This window comes from Myotis nattereri, assembly GCF_964212035.1.
Source record: "Myotis nattereri genome assembly, chromosome: 3".
NCBI lineage: Eukaryota > Metazoa > Chordata > Mammalia > Chiroptera > Vespertilionidae > Myotis > Myotis nattereri.
In genome coordinates, this window is record NC_138077.1 from 140043999 (window position 1) to 140061890 (window position 17892).

The following is a 17892-nucleotide window of genomic DNA, read 5'->3' on the forward strand; positions in this document are numbered from 1 at the left end:
CACTTCATTGATATTTCCATCTCCCTCTCCCTTCCTCTCTGAAATCAATAAAAATATATTTTAAAAAAATGGTTAGCCACATTGAGTTAATATGTCTATATCTATATCTATCTATCTAGATATAGATATACGGTTGTATAGATGTAGATATAGATATAGATGTAGATATAGATATAAATATAAAAGGCCTAAGTGACTGTTTGACCAGTAGCTATGACACGCACTGACCAGACGGTTGCTTAGGCTATATATATATATATACTAGAGGCCCGGTGCACAAAAATTTTTGCACTCAGGTGGAAGAGGGGGTCCCTCAGCCCGGCCTGTGCCCTCTCGCAGTCTGGGACCCCTCGGGAGATAACGCCCTGCTGGCTTAGGCCTGTTCCCGGGTGACAGAGGGCAGGCCCAATCCCTAGGTGCAGCCCCTGGTCGGGCTCAGAGCAGGGCCGATTGGGGAGTTGGGGCGCCGCCCCCTGTCATGCACAGAGCAGGGCGGATCGGGAAGTTGCGATGCCACCATCAGTCACGCTCAGGGTAGGGCCGATTGGGAGACTGGGGCACTGCCCCCTGTCACACTCAAGGCAGGGTTGATAGGGAGGTTGCGGCGCCACCCCCTGTCATGCACAGAGCAGGGCGGATCGGGAGGTTGCGATGCCACCCTCAGTCACGCTCAGGGTAGGGCCGATTGGGGGGTTGGGGCACCATCCCCTATCACACTCAAGGCAGGGTCGATGGGGAGGTTGCAGCGCCACCCCCTGTCACGCACAGAGCAGGGCCAATCGGGGTTGAGGCGCTGCTCCCTGTCACTCACAGAGCAGGGCCCATCAGGGGGGTTGGGGCTCTGTACCCTGTCACACACAGAGCAGGGTCGATCAGGGGTTTGGGGAGCTCCCCCGTCACGCACAGAGCAGGGCCGATCAGGGGGTTGAGGAGCTCCCCCCTGTCACAGAGTAGGGCCGATAGGGGAGTTGGGGCACTGCCCCCTGTCACACACAGAGCAGGGCGGATCAGGGGGTTGGGACGCCGCACCCTGTCACACACAGAGCCACAGGGCAATCAGGGGGTTGGGGAGCTCCCCCCTATCAGGCACAGAGCAGGGCTGATCAGGGGGTTGGGGCGCCTTCCCCTGTCACGAACAGAGCAGGGCAGATAGGGAGGTTGTGCCCCCCCCCCGTCCCCCCCATCACACACAGCTGCAGGGCGATCAGGGGGTTTGGGCGCTGCCCCCTGTCACGCTGATCCCGGTGCCGGGAGGCCTCGCGGCTCCACTGATCCCGGTGCTGGGAGGCATATTACCCTTTTACTATATAGGATAGAGGCCTGGTACATGGGTGGGGGCCGGCTGGTTTGCCCTGAAGGGTGTCCTGGATCAGGGTGGGGGTCCCCACTGGGGTGCCTGGCCAGCCTGGATGAGGGGATGATGGCTGTTTGCAGCTGGTCACACCCCCTTCAGGGTGGGGGTCCCCACTGGGGTGCCTGGCCAGTCTGGGTGAGGGGCTGAGGGCCGTTTTCAGGCTGGCGGGTGACTGAAGCTCCCAACCGCTCCTTTTTTTCTTTTTCTTTTTTTTTATTCTGGGACAGCGTTAGCTCTGAGGCTTGGCTCCAGCTCTTAGGCCTCCGCTGCTGGAAGCAGGTATCTGGTTTGTTTGGGTTCTATAATCGAAACACTGTTTCAACTCCAACTCTGAGATCCCTGCTGGCTGAAAGCAGGTTTCTGGGGTTTTGTTTAGCTTCTATATTTGTAACAATGTTTCAAACTGCAAGCTCAGAGGCCGGCAGCAGCAGGGGGGAACGTTGGTTTCCTCCGTCACTGAAGCAAGCAAGTCTCATGTTCGCTTCCAGCTGCCTGACTGCCGGCCGCCATCTTGGCTGGCAGTTAATTTGCATATCGCCCTGATTAGCCAATGGAAAGGGTAGCGGAGGTATGGCTAATTACCATGTTTCTCTTTTATTAGATAGGATAGATAGACTAGAGGCCCAGTGCATGGATTCATGCACCGGTGGGGTCCCTCGGCCTAGCCTGTGGGTATGAGGTGGAAACCCGTAGTCCGATATCCCCTGAGGGGTCCAGGATTGCGAGAGGGTGCAGGCCAGGCTGAAGGACCCCACCGGTGCACAGATCTGTGCACTGTGCCTCTCGTAGTATATAGTTACAACTGGAAGCCAGGTATTCTTTTCTTAAAAAACTGCTTGTGCCCTAACCTGCTGAGCCAATGGCCAGAATCCAAGAGAGATCCAGCTGGGGCCTGGGCTCCCGCTGGAAATTTCTTTGGGTTATTTCACTAATGTGCTTAACCTGGTCTTCATTCCTTTTATTTAATTTTCATTTTCTTCTATTTCCCTTTTTCCTGTGTTCAAAATGCCTGTCTCATGTTTGGCTTTGGGACAGAAAAGTATCATATATCTAGTTCTTTCCCTTGCCCAGATCTCCTATTAACTGAGGTGAAGGGAGTTTATTTTAGTGTTCACAGTTTGTTAACCTACAGCAGGCCGGGCCTTTTTCTTGACTTAATTTTCCAGTGGCTCTGTTGAGTGGTAGGTAAGAACACCACTTGCCTCCCCTCTGTGAGGCTGGGATGCTCTTTCTGGAGCACAGCCCATTTCTGTTGAACACATTAAATGGTACATAAGATTTTCAAGTCTAAAAGTAAATCACCAGATTTGTTTTGTTTAACCTCAAATGGAAATGATTTTGTGTTTTTTTGTTTTGTTTCGTAAGTCAAATAACCCATGTGCACCTTAAAATAATTTAGAAAAATAAAAAGCTAAGAAGAAAATAAGACCATAATCCTACCCAAAGATTAATACTCAAACTATTTGGTATGTATTCTTAATACCTATTTCTATGTATATAATTTCCCTACAAAATTATAGTTTTACTACTCATACCTGCTTTTTAAAAAACTTACATATAGCTTTACATCAGTATTCATTGCGTAACACTATTATATAAATGTACAATTATATACTGAATTGTTATTCTGAGATTTTTGGACACATGTGGAAAAATGTAAATATTCAAAACACTGGCTGTGCTGTTTTTTTGATAGATTAAACTCTAGCAACAACATTAATGTTCCCAGAATATACTTCAAGAAGTGGAATTGCCAGGATGAAAGGGATAAATGTAACATGTGTATAGTTACATTACTTTTAAAAATACAAATACTTCAGAACTATAAACATGAAATCAACACACGTATTTTAGTTTTTATAGATAATCTCCTCTAACACTTGATGTGGATCTTCCCAGACCTTTCTTCTAGATACAGAAAATTTTGTAGTGAGGTCTATACTTTTTTGTTTTTAATTTTTAAAAAATACTTTTTATTGATTTCAGAGACGAAGGGAGAGGGAGAGAGAGATAGAAACATCAATGATGAGAGAGAATCATTGATCGACTGCCTCCTGCACTCCCCCCACTGGGGATTGAGCCCGAAACCCGGGCATGTGCCCCCTACCAGAATCAAACCCAGGACCTTTCAATCCACAGACTGACACTCTATCCACTGAGCCAAACCAGCCAGGGCAGGAGAGCTATAGTTTTTTTTGTTTGTTTGTTTTTTTGTTTTTTTTTAAATATATTTTATTGATTTTTTACAGAGAGGAAGGGAGAGAGACAGAGAGTCAGAAACATCGATGAGAGAGAAACATCGATCAGCTGCCTCCTGCACATCTCCTACTGGGGATGTGCCCGCAACCCAAGTACATGCCCTTGACCGGAATCGAACCTGGGACCCTTCAGTCCGCAGGCCGACGCTCTATCCACTGAGCCAAACCGGTTTCGGCAAGAGCTATAGTTTTAAAATTTTTTTACCCCTGTGAGATCATATTATACAGATCTTTATACAATTTTAACTTTTCCCCTTTATATTTTTTGAGAATATTTCCAAATACAAGGTGGGGCAAAAGTAGGTTTACAGTTGTTCATATGGAAAATAATATAATAATTAATTAATAATACAAGAATAAACTGTGTTTCACATACATACTTGTACCCTCTCTCTATAGAAGTTAATCTCCAGGATATATAAATACATATACCTACCTATATATACATACACACACACACACACACACACACACACACACATCTATATATATGAAAGGCTAATATGCTGTGTCCAACCATTCGACTGGTAGCTATGACATGCAGCGACCACCAGGGGGCAGACACTCAGCGCACAGGTATGGAAACATGGAACAGACTAATGAATCTCAGAGGGAGGGTGAGAAGAGATTAACCAAAGATCTTATGTGCATACTAGAGGCCTGGTGCACTGATACGTTCACTGGTGGGATCCCTCGGCCTGGCCTGGCCTGCAGGGATTGGGCCAAATTTGTGCACTGGGCCTCTAACATCCCCTGAGGGGTCCCGTATTGCAAGAGGGTGCAGGCCAGGCACCAGGCCTTTAGTGTGTGTGTGTGTGTGTGTGTGTGTGTTTGTGTGTGTGTTTATTTATTTATTTTTTAGTATTCCCTTTACATGTTGATAACGTTGGAATTTTGTGATTTACCTGCCAAGAGACTTTGGGAGTTTATTTCTTGGTTCATTCAAGATAAATAAGTTAATTTGAATGAGTGCATGCCATATACAAGACTGGGGAAATTTGGCTGCTAAAGTCCTGAGCTTTTGGTTCAGGGAGAAAAACTGGAGCATGTGTTATGATTGGCAGCCCGTAAGTTGCTATGACCGCAGAGGAGGGGCATCTCAATCAGACTAGGGAAGTGCTCACTAACATATTATTTGAACAGACCTGGATTCAAATCTTGGTATGTGTGACTTATTAATGGAGGCTATAGGTAATTTTTAACTTACCTGCCTCAGTGCAAGATGGGTGTATACTAGTAGTAACTACCCCACTATGCCAACATGAATATTAATTGGGAAAATTATAGAAGAGTGTTGAACATCCATTAGTAGGATTCTCGTTCAGTAACCAAGTCATTGTATAGTAATACAATATTATGCAGCTATGAAAAATAAGGTCATTTTAAGTATACTGATAGGAATCAAACCCTAAGATGTGCTGTAAGAATACTATGTGGTTTGCTACCATTTGTGTAAAAATTTTCTAAAGGTGTGGTTGTGTATATTTAAAAAAAATTTTTAAGGCGTGCTATGTGTATTTACATAGACTATCTTAAGCAAATGCCAAAGTAACTTAATAGTGCTTGTCTTTAAGGAGGGGAATTCGGGATTAAGATTAGGAGAAAAATATGCTTTCTGTGTATACCCAGTTGTGTTGTTTGAGTTACAATGTGCATTTATTTATAAAGGAGAGGTTTTTTTAAATAATGAAAAGTTTTTAAAAATACAATCATAAAGTAAGATGGTATCAATATAATAAATTCTTCAAATGTTTTTAATATGTTTTTATTGATTTTAAAGGGAGAGAGAGAACTAGAAACTTCAATGATGAGAGAGAATCATTGATTGGCTGCCTCATGTACACCTCCTACTGGGGATCAAGCACACAACCCTGGGCATGTGCCCTGACTGGGAATTGACCTGGTTCATGGGTTGAATCTCAACCACTGAGCCACACAGGCTGGGCTCAAATATTTTTTACAATCATTTCTATAAAGTGGCTATAAGCATGGACTTTGGTGTAGGCATACTTACTGGCTGTGGGATCTTAGAAGAGTTATTTAAACACTCCAAACCTTAGTTTTTTCCTGTAAAATAGGAGATAATAGAAACTACCTTATGAGGTTGTGTGAAAATGAGATAACACAATCATTTAGAAAGCAATTAACGTGGTGCATGAAATACTGTAAGCACTCAAATGTTCATTGTGTTATAGTTAATACTAAAGAGCCATGTCTATGTGGACTCTTGGTTGCCAGTGGTAGTGATCTGACTCAGTTGTCCTCTAACAAAAAAGGGCGTTTGTTGGCTCACAGAAGTGAAAGCCTTCAGCAGGACTGCTTTTCAGCAAGGTTGTATCTAGCACCTCCCTCAAAGGTGTTGGGACTCAGCCTCTTTCCAGGTCTTAACTGTGCTTTCTTCTCTGTTGGCTGAGTTGCCAAGTAGTTCCAGGCGTACACCCTACTGCCTAATAACTCCCAGTGAAAAGAACCCCGTACTTTTCAACAAAAATCCCAGGATTGACTGATTCATCCTCTTTGTTCATGGGCCCATCCCCAAACTAGTCACCTTAGTTAAGGGTGCACTTAGTTAAGGAATGCACTGATTGGCAGGCCCAGATTACAGTCCTCACCTTTGCAACCTGCATGGCAAGGGTCAGTTTTAGATGTTGAGCAATAGTAGAGTAGACCTTTTGTTTTCACTTGGAGACATAGAAACCTTCCCCAGCAACAACAACAGTAGGGGCAATAGATGCGGGGCAGATAGAAACTGGATGTTCCCCACAGCCCACTGCTTGGCTGCCTGACCATTAGTCCTGTTATTTTCATATATGTGTTTTCAGAAAGGCTTAATGGTGCCACTGTTCGTTACTGAGGAATGTGATCTTAGTTGGAGCTGAGATCCCAGGCAGGTGCCATGTGGGTGGTCTGCACAGCATCTCTCATATCCAACTTTGACTCCTGCTTAAGACCAAATGGCTAGGCCTTCTGTTGAGCACCAGAAAGATTAGTTGCTTGACTAGTAGGGGCCATGTAATATGAAAATCTGTTTATAAACAGAGTAACTCTCAGTTCAGTAAGATGTTCACACTCAGAGCAACCAAAACTTGAGATGAGCCCTGGCTGGTGTAGCTCAGTTGGTTGGAGTGTCATCCCATGCACCAAAAGGTTGCTGGTTCAATTCCCGGTCAGGGCACATACCTAGGTTGTTGGTTTGACCCCTGGTCTGGGGGAGGCAACCAATCTATGATTCTCTCACATCGATGTTTCTCTCTCCCTCCCCCTCTCTCTAAAATCAATACGCTGCTTCTTTTTTTTTTTTTTTTTTTTTTTAATACGATGACCAAGAGAATAGATTTTAATCTGCCCTGGTGCTCAGCCCAGAGCCAAGGGGTATAGGCAGAGACTACCTGCACCGTTTAAATCCTCCAGTCTAGTTTTTTGTTTGTTTTTTTGTTTGTCTTACCAAGTGTGTGTGCTTGAGTTTGATAAGTTAAAGTAATGCCACTCCAACATGTGTAGAAATTATTAGCCTTTCCCCAGAGTCCAGTTATTACGCCCATCCTCTGACCTAGGACCTGCAAGTACTGTGTCCTCGCAAGTCCAGTTCAACGCCTGCTCACTGAACAGTGGGGGAGGGGTAGCAGGGAAGCCCAACAGAAACATCCATTTGGAAAAGGAAAGGAATACGCAGTGGTCGTGTCCTCAGCAGGAATGCTGGCCCTTGGAGACGTGGTGGAGACGTGGCTCGCTTGTGGGGTCAATACGGTCACCTCGATTTCTACCCTCTCAAACAAAGCTCGGGTCTTGTTGGTGTAGATTTATACGCTTCAGTGGTTGATTATCTTGGAGGCTGAGACCTCATAGGCCTTTGCTTTCTAGATGTAGAGATTCTCTGGCCATACAAGTGCCTTTAAAATGGAGATTTTTCTGTCTAGTATTTAGACGTGGTGAACTCTGACATTCGGTGCTTGGTGACCAGGACACATCACGAGTAGTCCTGGTTCATAAAGTTCCATCTCAGTTTCTAGCCCACAGTTTCCTGCTTCCGTAGGCCTTTGGCAAAAGTAATATTCCCCAGGCTGCTGGCCAGCGGTGGGCCCCTATTGTGAGGATTCGGGAGAATACGGCCTTGGGGGCACACGAGTTCCAGGCCCCAAATGCTTTTCCCGCTTGCCTTCCTTCTGTGGCCTTTAGCATGGGCAGGGAACATAGCTCTCTATCTTGGATTAGTTTCTACAGAGAAAAATGGCCTCCATGGCAACACTCTTCTCTACTTTTAGGTAAGCCAGCCTCGAATGAAGTGACCAACACAACTGCCACTCCAACAGTTCTGCCAGCCCCACCATACTCAGCTAATCCCACAGGCTATTGCTTACACCACACTTTCAGGTTCTCAGCTCAAAGTGCTTTAAGCAAAAAGGAAATTTTATTGACTAATGTAACTGAAGAGTCTGGGGCCCCTTTCCCTCCGTCTCTCCACTCTGCCTTCCCCTGTGTGGCCTCCATTCTCGGGTAGCTTCTGGCTTCCAGCTTATCAACTTTACTGGGAAGGTACCCCCCTTCTTGCCAGCAGCTCCAGAAAAAAAAAGGCCTAGAGTTGGCCTTGGCTCACCCAGCTTTGGTCATGTGTCACCCTAACCAGCCACTGTGGGTAAAGGGAAGAGGGAAGGGAGAACGGACCTCAGTGACTGACCAGACCTGTGTGCACTCAGGCTGGGTAGGGGGGTATTCCCCAAAGAACAATCTGGGGGCATTTGCCTGGTGAAGAGGGAATTTTCCTGGGCCCACACAAGGATTGGACAGTATTTGGGAGGGGGAAATGAGTTTGAAAAAACAAATTTGTGAATTGTCATTCTTAGGACTTTAGAGTAATGTTTAGCCAATAGAAAGGTAATCTGTGCCACTAAACTAAGCCATGTAGTAAAAAAATAGAGAGGTCGCCTTGACTGGTTTGGCTCAGTGGATAGAGCGTCGACCTGCAGACTGAAAGGTCCCAGGTTCGATTCCAGTCAGGGGCATGTACCTTGGTTGTGGGCACATCCCCAGTAGGAGGGTGTGCAGTTTAAAGTCATCAATTTTAAAATTAAGATATTTTACCCTTTTTTTGTACTGTCTTCAAAATCCAATGTGCATTTTATTTCTCCAAAGACGTATCTTTTTTAAAGATATATTTTTATTGATTTTTTTAGAGGGAGAGGGAGAAACACTGATCAGCTACTTTCTGCTACTGGGGATCAAACCTGCAATCCAGGCATGCACCCTGACTGGGAATTGAACCAGTGACCTTTTGGTGCATGGGACAACGCTCAACCAAGTGAGCCATGTGTGGCTAGTTGCTTACTGTAGTGAACAATACAAACTGCTGACAACATTCATAGAGAAGCTGAATATTTATCATCAGCTGATAAATTATTACTTCCGTTTCTGTGTCATGGGAAGTTATTTTGAAATTGTGAATCCCTCATTAGAAGAACCTGTCCTAAAATAAACCTAAATACACATTGCTCTGTGTAGTGTCTTGTTGGGGCCACTTCTGTCTGAAACACCCATCACACCCATACAGTTAATACTCAACAATGATTTTAATTCTCTGCTCTTGTGGACTCTATGCCTTAGGTAGAGTATCTTCCTTACCTCTGTTCCCCAAGTCCAGTGCCCAGTACATAGAAGACACTAACTGGATAATTTTAAAGTGAAATGAATATAAATTTAAAACTTTTATGAGGACTTCTCATTTAAATGCCAGGTTTAGTGACTAAATGGCAGAAATAATACCACTTCAAGCCCAAGATTGAGTATTTGCAATATTTGTTATTGTGATGAATGACCATCTGTAGTCTGTGACCAGTTGTGTTACCACAATCACTTAGAGATTGAAGACCTACAGAAACTCAGGCTCTGTGCTGAGCAGTAGGTATATACAAAGATAAATGGGAAGCAGTCCCTCCCTGAAAGGACATGAGAAACAGATTAGTAAAATAACTCTTATATCTAATAAGTGTTATGATGCACATAAACAAAGGGTGTTTAGGGAAGCGCAACGAAGGGCGTCCAACCCAGGTCAGAGTTGGAGAGAGGCAGTAAAGGCTCACTGGGGGAAAGTTAATTTCAGTTCCATGGTGCCTGCTGGATTCTCAGTATCTAGCCCCATGCCTGGCACATGTGTTGAATCAGTGAATAAATGAACAGCGTGGCGCCTGGATCTAATCCTAAAGGATTGCTGGATTTGTCCATCTGAGTGTGTACGGATGATCATTGCAGATGAAGAGAGAGCTTGGGGAGTGGCGAGACCCTGAGCGAGCGGAGCCAAGGTGTGAGAGAGGCACGAGGCTGCAGCGCTGGGCAGGGGCCAGATCCCACGCAGCCTCACTTGTGATTGTCCATGTGACCGGGACGAATGATTGTACTTTCTTATTCCAGGCCAAGCGAAGGCTGGAGCTAGGAGAAAGCGGTCATCAGTACCTCTCAGATGGTTTAAAAACCCCAAAGGGCAAAGGGAGAGCTGCACTGCGAAGTCCAGACAGTCCCAAAAGTAAGGATTCTTTCCTCTCTGATTCTCTGTGGTGTGGGCTCCCAACTTTCAAAGCTTGCGGCTGGAAGGGCGCCAAGGTGTGAGAAACTTTGGCATGTTTTGTTCTTTGTCATTTCTTTCTGTGCCTATCCAAAAAGTAAATACAGTGTCTGCAGACACCCAGCGAAAGGTTTACCGAGTCACTCCAGTGCCTAAATACTGACCTAAGGGGAGGCCTCTTGAAATGTGTGCAGTTTCATTTTTCAACTCGGAATATAAGCTCCTTGTTCCATTCTATAATCAAATTTAATTTTAACCTTCTTTAACGGACATTATTTCAGAGACTGAGGCTAAGTGGGTGTAGACGAACTGTGCCAGAGTCGCAAATGTCTGTGTCGGTCTGAATCTCTAGCTCAGCATAAAGCAGCATAAGAATTGGTTGAGCCCAATGAATTGCTGCTAGTTTTCCTTTCCGTTGATATGATCACTGTTTCTTCTGGGAGAGAGGAAAGTAGGTCGGAGATGGCTAGCCAGTCCTTTATGTCTCTGGCCTCGTTAGACTTTGTTCTCACCTTTCCTGTAGTTTTCGTATTAGAAAATCCACAGATTGTGTGTACTGCTACATTAAATCCTTGACCTGTGACCTGTAAGAGAATAGGCACAATATTAAATAAGAAATTTTATTCAAGTGGGATAGGGAGATGATTGAAAGACACTTCCAGGGTCCAGAAAGTCTTCATCCAAATGAAGCATCATTGGATACATTGGTGAACAAGTTACAAACACACACAACCCGGGAGCCTGAAAGGCCAGCTGAAGTGGGTCTGTCTGAGCCCGGCACGAAATGCTGGGGAGATTCCTCACCTGTCCGCATGGGGTTAGACTCCACGTGTGCTGATCCCATGGGGCTGCAGCACTTTCTCATTCGTTCATCAGACATTTTTGAGCACCTACTGTGTGTGGGATACTTTACTAGCTCCAGGGAATAGGATGAACCGAAGTAGAAACCACTGAGAAATTCACAAACAGGAATTTTAACTGTCCCTTCCTTTTCTAATAAAGCAGTTTCATAGCTTTCTATGTAACTTGACAGAAATGGCTTTGCTTCTGATACTAATACTTGGGCTGCAGTGGGAGAGGGGGCTTGCTCAACTGCAAAGAAACCCCTCATTTCTTTACCTTCCCCCCTACCCCCCACCCGCTCGGTTTTTGTTTTTCTTTAAGCTCCAAAATCTCCCTCAGAAAAAACACGGTATGATACTTCACTTGGTCTGCTCACCAAGAAGTTCATTCAGCTCCTGAGCCAGTCACCTGATGGGGTCTTGGATTTGAACAAGGCAGCAGAGGTGCTGAAAGTGCAAAAGAGAAGGATTTATGATATCACCAATGTACTGGAAGGCATCCACCTCATTAAGAAGAAGTCTAAAAACAACGTGCAATGGATGTGAGTATGAGTCGCACCCCACCCCATTCCCTGGCTCTGATGGAGGTCCATTCAAACATTGAGCTTCCTCTCCATCCTAACTTTCACATTCATGCCCACACTTCATTTTTTTTGTTGTTCTCCTACTCTCTTCTCTCACCTCTCTCTCCTTCCTCAACTCCTTAGCCACAAGTTCAAAGTCTCCTTAGGAAGAGACCTAATTAGATACTGTCCAAGATAATAAAGAGTTTCTATTTCATTAGCTACAAGCAAGAGGGTCCTGGGATTAATTAGGGTCCTGTAGGTGTAAAGTAGAATGCTGTTCATTTGATACGGTGAAGTCCATGTGTGTAATCTCATAAATGCTTGCACATGTCCTAACTCCAACAGGAATTTGGAAATTAACTATGGCTGTGTATTAACATATCTCGGTATACACACAGTCACCAACTATCTTTATCCATGGTTCTCACAGCAGATTAACTCACTTTCTGAATAAATTAAGGCAAGTGTCAAATGTCTCAGTTCCTCTATCTGTTTCCTTAACCTGCTTTTCTTTTTTATACGTTGGCATAAGACCCCCAGAAATTACCAAGGCCTTTTGTGCTTGTTGGATGATGTTTTGTTGAATTTTGAATCATTCTATCTTTTCTTTCAAATTGTTCTATCTTTCTGTGTTTTCCTACCTGCTTTCCACCTCCCACCCCACCCCCACCTCTGGGAGGTGTGTGGCAGGAAGGAGCTGCCTCTTTGCCCTATGAATTTGAGCCTTCTACAGACCCAGGCCTCCTCTGTAGGAAAGAAAGCTGAAATAGTAGTGGTTTTTCACTTAATTTTTATGATATGAAAAGTGAAGGACTATATGTATAAAAAAATATGTATGTATAAATGTTCTAATTTTAACACTTGGCAAACAAGCACTGGGACCTCCTATGTCAAGAAAGGGACACTCCCCCAAAGGATCGTTTCTCCCTGCCCGCCCTTGCTTGTCCATTTCCCTCCTCCCGCTGGCCTCTCCAGTAGCCATGAAGAGTCTGTGTTTGGGTTTCTAGGGGCTGCAGTCTGTCTGAGGATGGGGGCATGCTGGCCCAGTGTCAAGGCCTGTCAAAGGAAGTGACCGAGCTCAGTCAGGAAGAGAAGAAATTAGATGAACTGATCCAAAGCTGCACCCTGGACCTCAAACTGTTAACCGAGGATTCAGAGAATCAAAGATATCCTTTGTGCCACCTGGTCATTGGGGGTTAGTGCTTTCTAGACTATTTCCAGAGTCAACAATCTGACTTTTATGCACAAGGTAGACTTTTACTTTGGTTTTATGCACATGCGTGGGGTGTGTGTGTGTGTGTGTGTGTGTGAGAGAGAGAGAGAGAGAGAGAGAGAACCCACTTTGTATTAGAAGTCAGTAGTTATGGAAAGATAATCATCTATTATGTCTATTTTACAACAAGGAGGGAACTTTTTTAAATTCATGTGTGGTTGATACATATGGTACACTCATTGCGTAAGGCAACACTATTATAGGATACGAATGGTGTCAGTATTAATATTAATGACAACATTCCACAGATTCATCTTTGGCTTCCCAGATTTTGGGTGGGTGTTAGCTGTCACTGTTGGGGTTCTCACATTCTACTTTCTTTTCATCAGCTATTGGAGCAATTGAATTTGTTGAATCTGTCTGATTGAGCTATATAGCTGAAGAAATTGAATATAAAAAATTATTCTATAAGTTTTAGAGAGCATTAGGCTGATTCACAACACCAGAAACTGATTTTAGAAGAACCACAAGGCCCAAGAAATCTGAATATATTTGTTCATCTGCAAACAGTAGTAGTTCTTGGAAATAAAAATATAGAAAGCCAATTCCTGTTCTCTGTAGGCTAACAGTCTGGTGACCATCTCAGTACAGCTTACTTCAGACAAAAGATTAGGGGAGATTGCTTTGTTGTTTCGGCAAGAAGATTTTTCAGTGTTCTCAGTTATTAGTAGAAGACAAATGCAATATTTTATATTACCCCATCTCAAATTTTAGTTCCAGACTTCGATTATTCCACATTTACCTTTGTGAGACAGGAAATAACATGTGTCCTGCCCATGTTCTTCTCGTGTCTCCTCTTCAATAGGCTTTCCCTTAGAGGGTGCGGGACATTTACTTTCCAATTCAGGTAATTTTTTTGAAACAGCAATTGTTTATTTCTTTTGACCAAAAGATTAACTTTGTCAGCTGATGATTAGTGATATGGAGAAAGTTGTGCTGATATGAACCCCTAACGGTGGCCAGAGTGGGCTGACAGGGGAAGAAGCAAGAATGGCTGTCGGGCTGTTTCACTCATTGTTTAGCTGGGAGCCCCGGCGAGGAGATGTGGCAGTTACACTTGACTGGCCGCTTGTAGCTTATGGCACTGTCACCTACATTAGCTTTCTCTGCAGCCTTTGTTGCAGGGAATGAAAGCTACCTTGCAGGGGGCTGCTAACCCGAGAAGCCAATTCAGGAGGGAGCCACCGTGGAAGCACTTCTAAGTGTATAAGATTAGAGAATATGTTTGCACCATTTATTTCCATTTGCCATTCAGTTCCAAATTGGGTACAGCTTGTTCACAAATGTGTTGAAATTTTCTTTCCTGCAGCATGTTGAGTAATTGTAGATGAGTTTTTATTTTACTGAGTTCTTGTCACATAGTTTTCTGACAGTGGGCTATGGTGTAAGTACCTGGTTATCAGTTTTCCCAGTGTTCTCAGTAAAAATTCAAAGCTGTTCTAAGACGTTTTCTGTTTTCTGAATCCTCTCCTGAGGATACATTTCTGTTGAGAGAGAGAGAGAGAGAGAGAGAGAGAGAGAGAGAGAGAGAGAGAGAGACATTGATGTGAGAAACATGGACCGGTTGCCTCCCTCACACGCCCTGACCAGGAATCAAACCCGCAACCGTTTGGTATACTGGACAGTGCTCCAATCAACTGAGCCATCCAGCCAGGGCATGTCAACACTTTTATAACGGTATCAGTGGTCTTTCTTGATGAGATAAATGGTGACCTAAAACCTGGAATCCTGCTTGAGCTGTCCAGTTAATTGGCTATTGTCTCAATTGTTGAGATTTAAAGAAGGTCGTCGTGATAAATGTATGTGCAGATTGGGGTGGATGTGCTTTTCCCCCCGATAAATGGGTTCATAGCTTCCTTCGACTTCTAGTAAAAAGCTACTGTTCTGAGGGATATTTTTTTCTCTAGGCTCACTCAGTCCTGTTTCTGTGTTAAACATGTTAGATAATAGACTCTGTTAGCTACATTATATTACCCGTAGAAATGCCTTCATTGAATTGTGATTTGCTGTTTTGTTATGTGCATTTTTTTGGTGGGTTACCATTTTTTAACTGCTGGGTAAAGACATTGTACATTATGTTACTCCATGTCCCTTATAAGAAAGCCATGCGACATGTTCTCTCTTAGTGCCAAGTAAAAAAGCTTGTCTGTCTAGGCAAGCTTGCATGGATACTTTTATCATATAATAAGTACCATATTCTTTCATGGCATCCTTGCAGGTTTGGCTGCCCAGGCCCTTAAAGGAACTGTTCAGTGCTCAGATGTAACAACTAGGAGTACTGAATATTATTTTACTCTCTTTTCCTAAATCAGTGTTTCTCATATTCATTCAGGTTGCAGACCATGTGGAAGCCACTTTCTTCCTTGTGAACACTGAAATATTGATAGAGTTAATAATATCATATAAAGGATAATTTTTCTAACCAAGAAGGACTGACACTCTTAATATATAATCACAACCAGCCCGTGTACACTTAAGAAAATATATTGCCTGCCTCCGCAGTATTCTGAGTTCTTCCACTAATATATCTATTTGCTACTAATTCATTCATTCATGCATTTGGGTGACTGCTGACACTTGCTAGTAGTCAAGTAGAAGATAGAAGTTTTTGGAAGTTACAAAAAACTATGTTTAATAGAGCTTAAAATTTTTTTCCTGTAAATTGGGTTCTGCCATCATTCGATTTGAGTGATAGCATACTTCATGGGAACAGGGAATATCTGCATTCCAGAGGAGCCTGGTTTGAAAATCCTGGACCAAATGGGTCTTGGTTTTCTTTCTTTTATTTTTTAAAAAATATTTTTATTTTTTTTTAAATGTTTTTATTGATTTCAGAGAGGAAGGAAGAGGGAGAGAGAGAGAGAAACATCAGTGATGAGAGAGAATCATTGATTAGCTGCCTCCTCCACACCTCCTACTGGAGATTGAGTCTGTAGCCGGGGCATGTGCTCTGAGTGGGAATCGAGCCGGGGCCTCCTGGCCTCATCGGCTGATGCTCAACCACTGAGCCACCGCAGCCGGGCTTGGTTTTCTTTTGTTAAATTAACTTTGCTGTTTCTGTGTTTGTGTTAATATTTTAAGCCATGGACTTTTTAAAAACGGGCAGGAAAAAGGTATGCATTTCTTTTGTTGTTTGGAATATCACCCAGAAAACAAGATTCGTGGAAGATCCCATGTATTTAAAGATCTAGAAGGCAAAACAGATACAATCTTATAAACCATAAAATACTTCAAAATTTTTCCATGGGTCTATGTTGTTAATCTCATAATGGTTATCTGAGGCAATTAATTGGAAGATTTCCTTAACACTCGTTACGTTAGCTTATGCTACATATCAAGATATTCGAAAAATTAGTGGCCTTAAAGACCAAACTGTTATAGTTGTGAAAGCCCCTCCAGAAACAAGACTTGAAGTGCCTGACCCAATAGAGGTAAGGAGATGTCTTTGTTCATCTGCAGATATCTTTCTGGAATGCCTGAAGTTAAAGAATCATTGATTCATGGTTAAGGTTCATATCCTCCTGAAAACTAGAAAGTTCTTTCCCCATTTGTTTTACTTAATGCTAACTTTAAAAACATTTCAACCAATCAATATATATTGCGTGTCCAAAAGATCTAATTTTAACAAAGCAGGGCACTCAGTTTAAGGTGGTATGCAATGGCCTATCCCTCTTGTACTTTCTTTTTTTCATAATTTGTTGGTTCCAATCAATTTGAAATTTTGGAGAATTTTATGTTGATTACTCTAAATATAATTCCCACTACAAAAGAGATAGAAATGCTGTAAAGTATCTCCCTAACTTAGCACATTTCAGAATTTATCATTTATATCATGTTTACTTTTAAGAGATGAAATGGGACTTTGGTTTGTTTCATAGGCTAGCATATTGTAAGAAAGTAGGGTGCGTATTTTTGTGATTGGTTTCAGATGTAGTTTAATAAGAGGCCCAGACTATACCTCTAAGTTAAAGAAATGTAGTAAAAAGAATATGCATAGAAAGTAAAAAGAGAATGAAATTTGCAAGCTCTCATCTAGGGTAGAGTTCTCACCTTCAGTGATAATAATAGCTCTGTGACCTAAATGAAGAGGAATTTTAAATATTAGTGTGCTGCATTCTCTTATTAAACTCCGTTCCAGTGGTTATTAAAGTTCAACACTAAAAAAGCCCTTCCGTAAAGGAATAACAACATGGAAGTATTGTATTTGGAACACTAAAAGCACCCTTTAATAGTTTGTGTGATGCTTTTTTGTTTTTTTAATATATTTAGAAAAATTCAGAATTATTTAGCATAATTCACCTTCTCCAGGGCAGGGGTCAGCAAATTTTTCTTTAAAGGGCCAGACAGTAACTATTTTTGGCTTTGTGAGCCATACAGTCTCTGTTGGGACTGCTCACTGCCCAACTCTGCGTGAGAAAAAAAAACACACCTAGCCAGAGGCCATGCATCAATAATGGGAGTAAGCGTGACTCTGTGCCAATAAAACTCCTCACAAAATCAGTTGTGGACTGGATTGGGCCTTGGGCTATAGTTTGCTGACCTGTCCTCTAGGCGATGGCAGTCATTGGTACAGGCAGACTAGCTGTGGCAAAGCAAAATGAACTAAGAAAACTACCCTTGTTTCACATTTTTAGATGAAAATTACTATTGCTTTCATTTCCAAAAGAATTTTCCTCACTCTTTTCTGTTCATAGAGCCTGCAAATACACTTGGCAAGTACCCAAGGGCCCATTGAGGTTTACTTGTGTCCCGAAGAGACTGAAACACACAGTCCAATGAAAACAAACAACCAAGACCACAATGGGAATATCTCTAAACCCACTTCCAAAGGTAACAATTCTTGTATCTGTCATTTGAAAACTATGTTAAAAATGAAGGTGACCATATCACTGAGCTATGCCGGCCAGGCTAGAAGAATTCTGTATCAGAACTACAAGTCTAGGCAAGACACAAAATTTTCTGTTATTATTGTTATGAAGGGAACTTTCTTTTAAAGGCATTCTCACTAGTTTGCAGAATCAAATAATGACCTTGGGTTAATGACTC

General features: G+C 42.9%; 1 protein-coding gene across 1 annotated transcript in view; it reads left to right on the top strand.

Moving 5' to 3' along the window:
• E2F3 (E2F transcription factor 3) overlaps positions 1 to 17892 on the top strand; it is a gene marked incomplete at its 5' end in the record, with an annotated part of 82278 nt that overhangs the window by 59075 nt on the left and 5311 nt on the right. The window contains 5 exons of the mRNA XM_081088089.1: positions 10015 to 10126; positions 11330 to 11549; positions 12581 to 12768; positions 16168 to 16277; positions 17541 to 17676. Of these exons, the coding sequence (XP_080944215.1) occupies positions 10015 to 10126; positions 11330 to 11549; positions 12581 to 12768; positions 16168 to 16277; positions 17541 to 17676 (766 nt within the window). The remainder of the gene's footprint in view (positions 1 to 10014; positions 10127 to 11329; positions 11550 to 12580; positions 12769 to 16167; positions 16278 to 17540; positions 17677 to 17892) is intronic.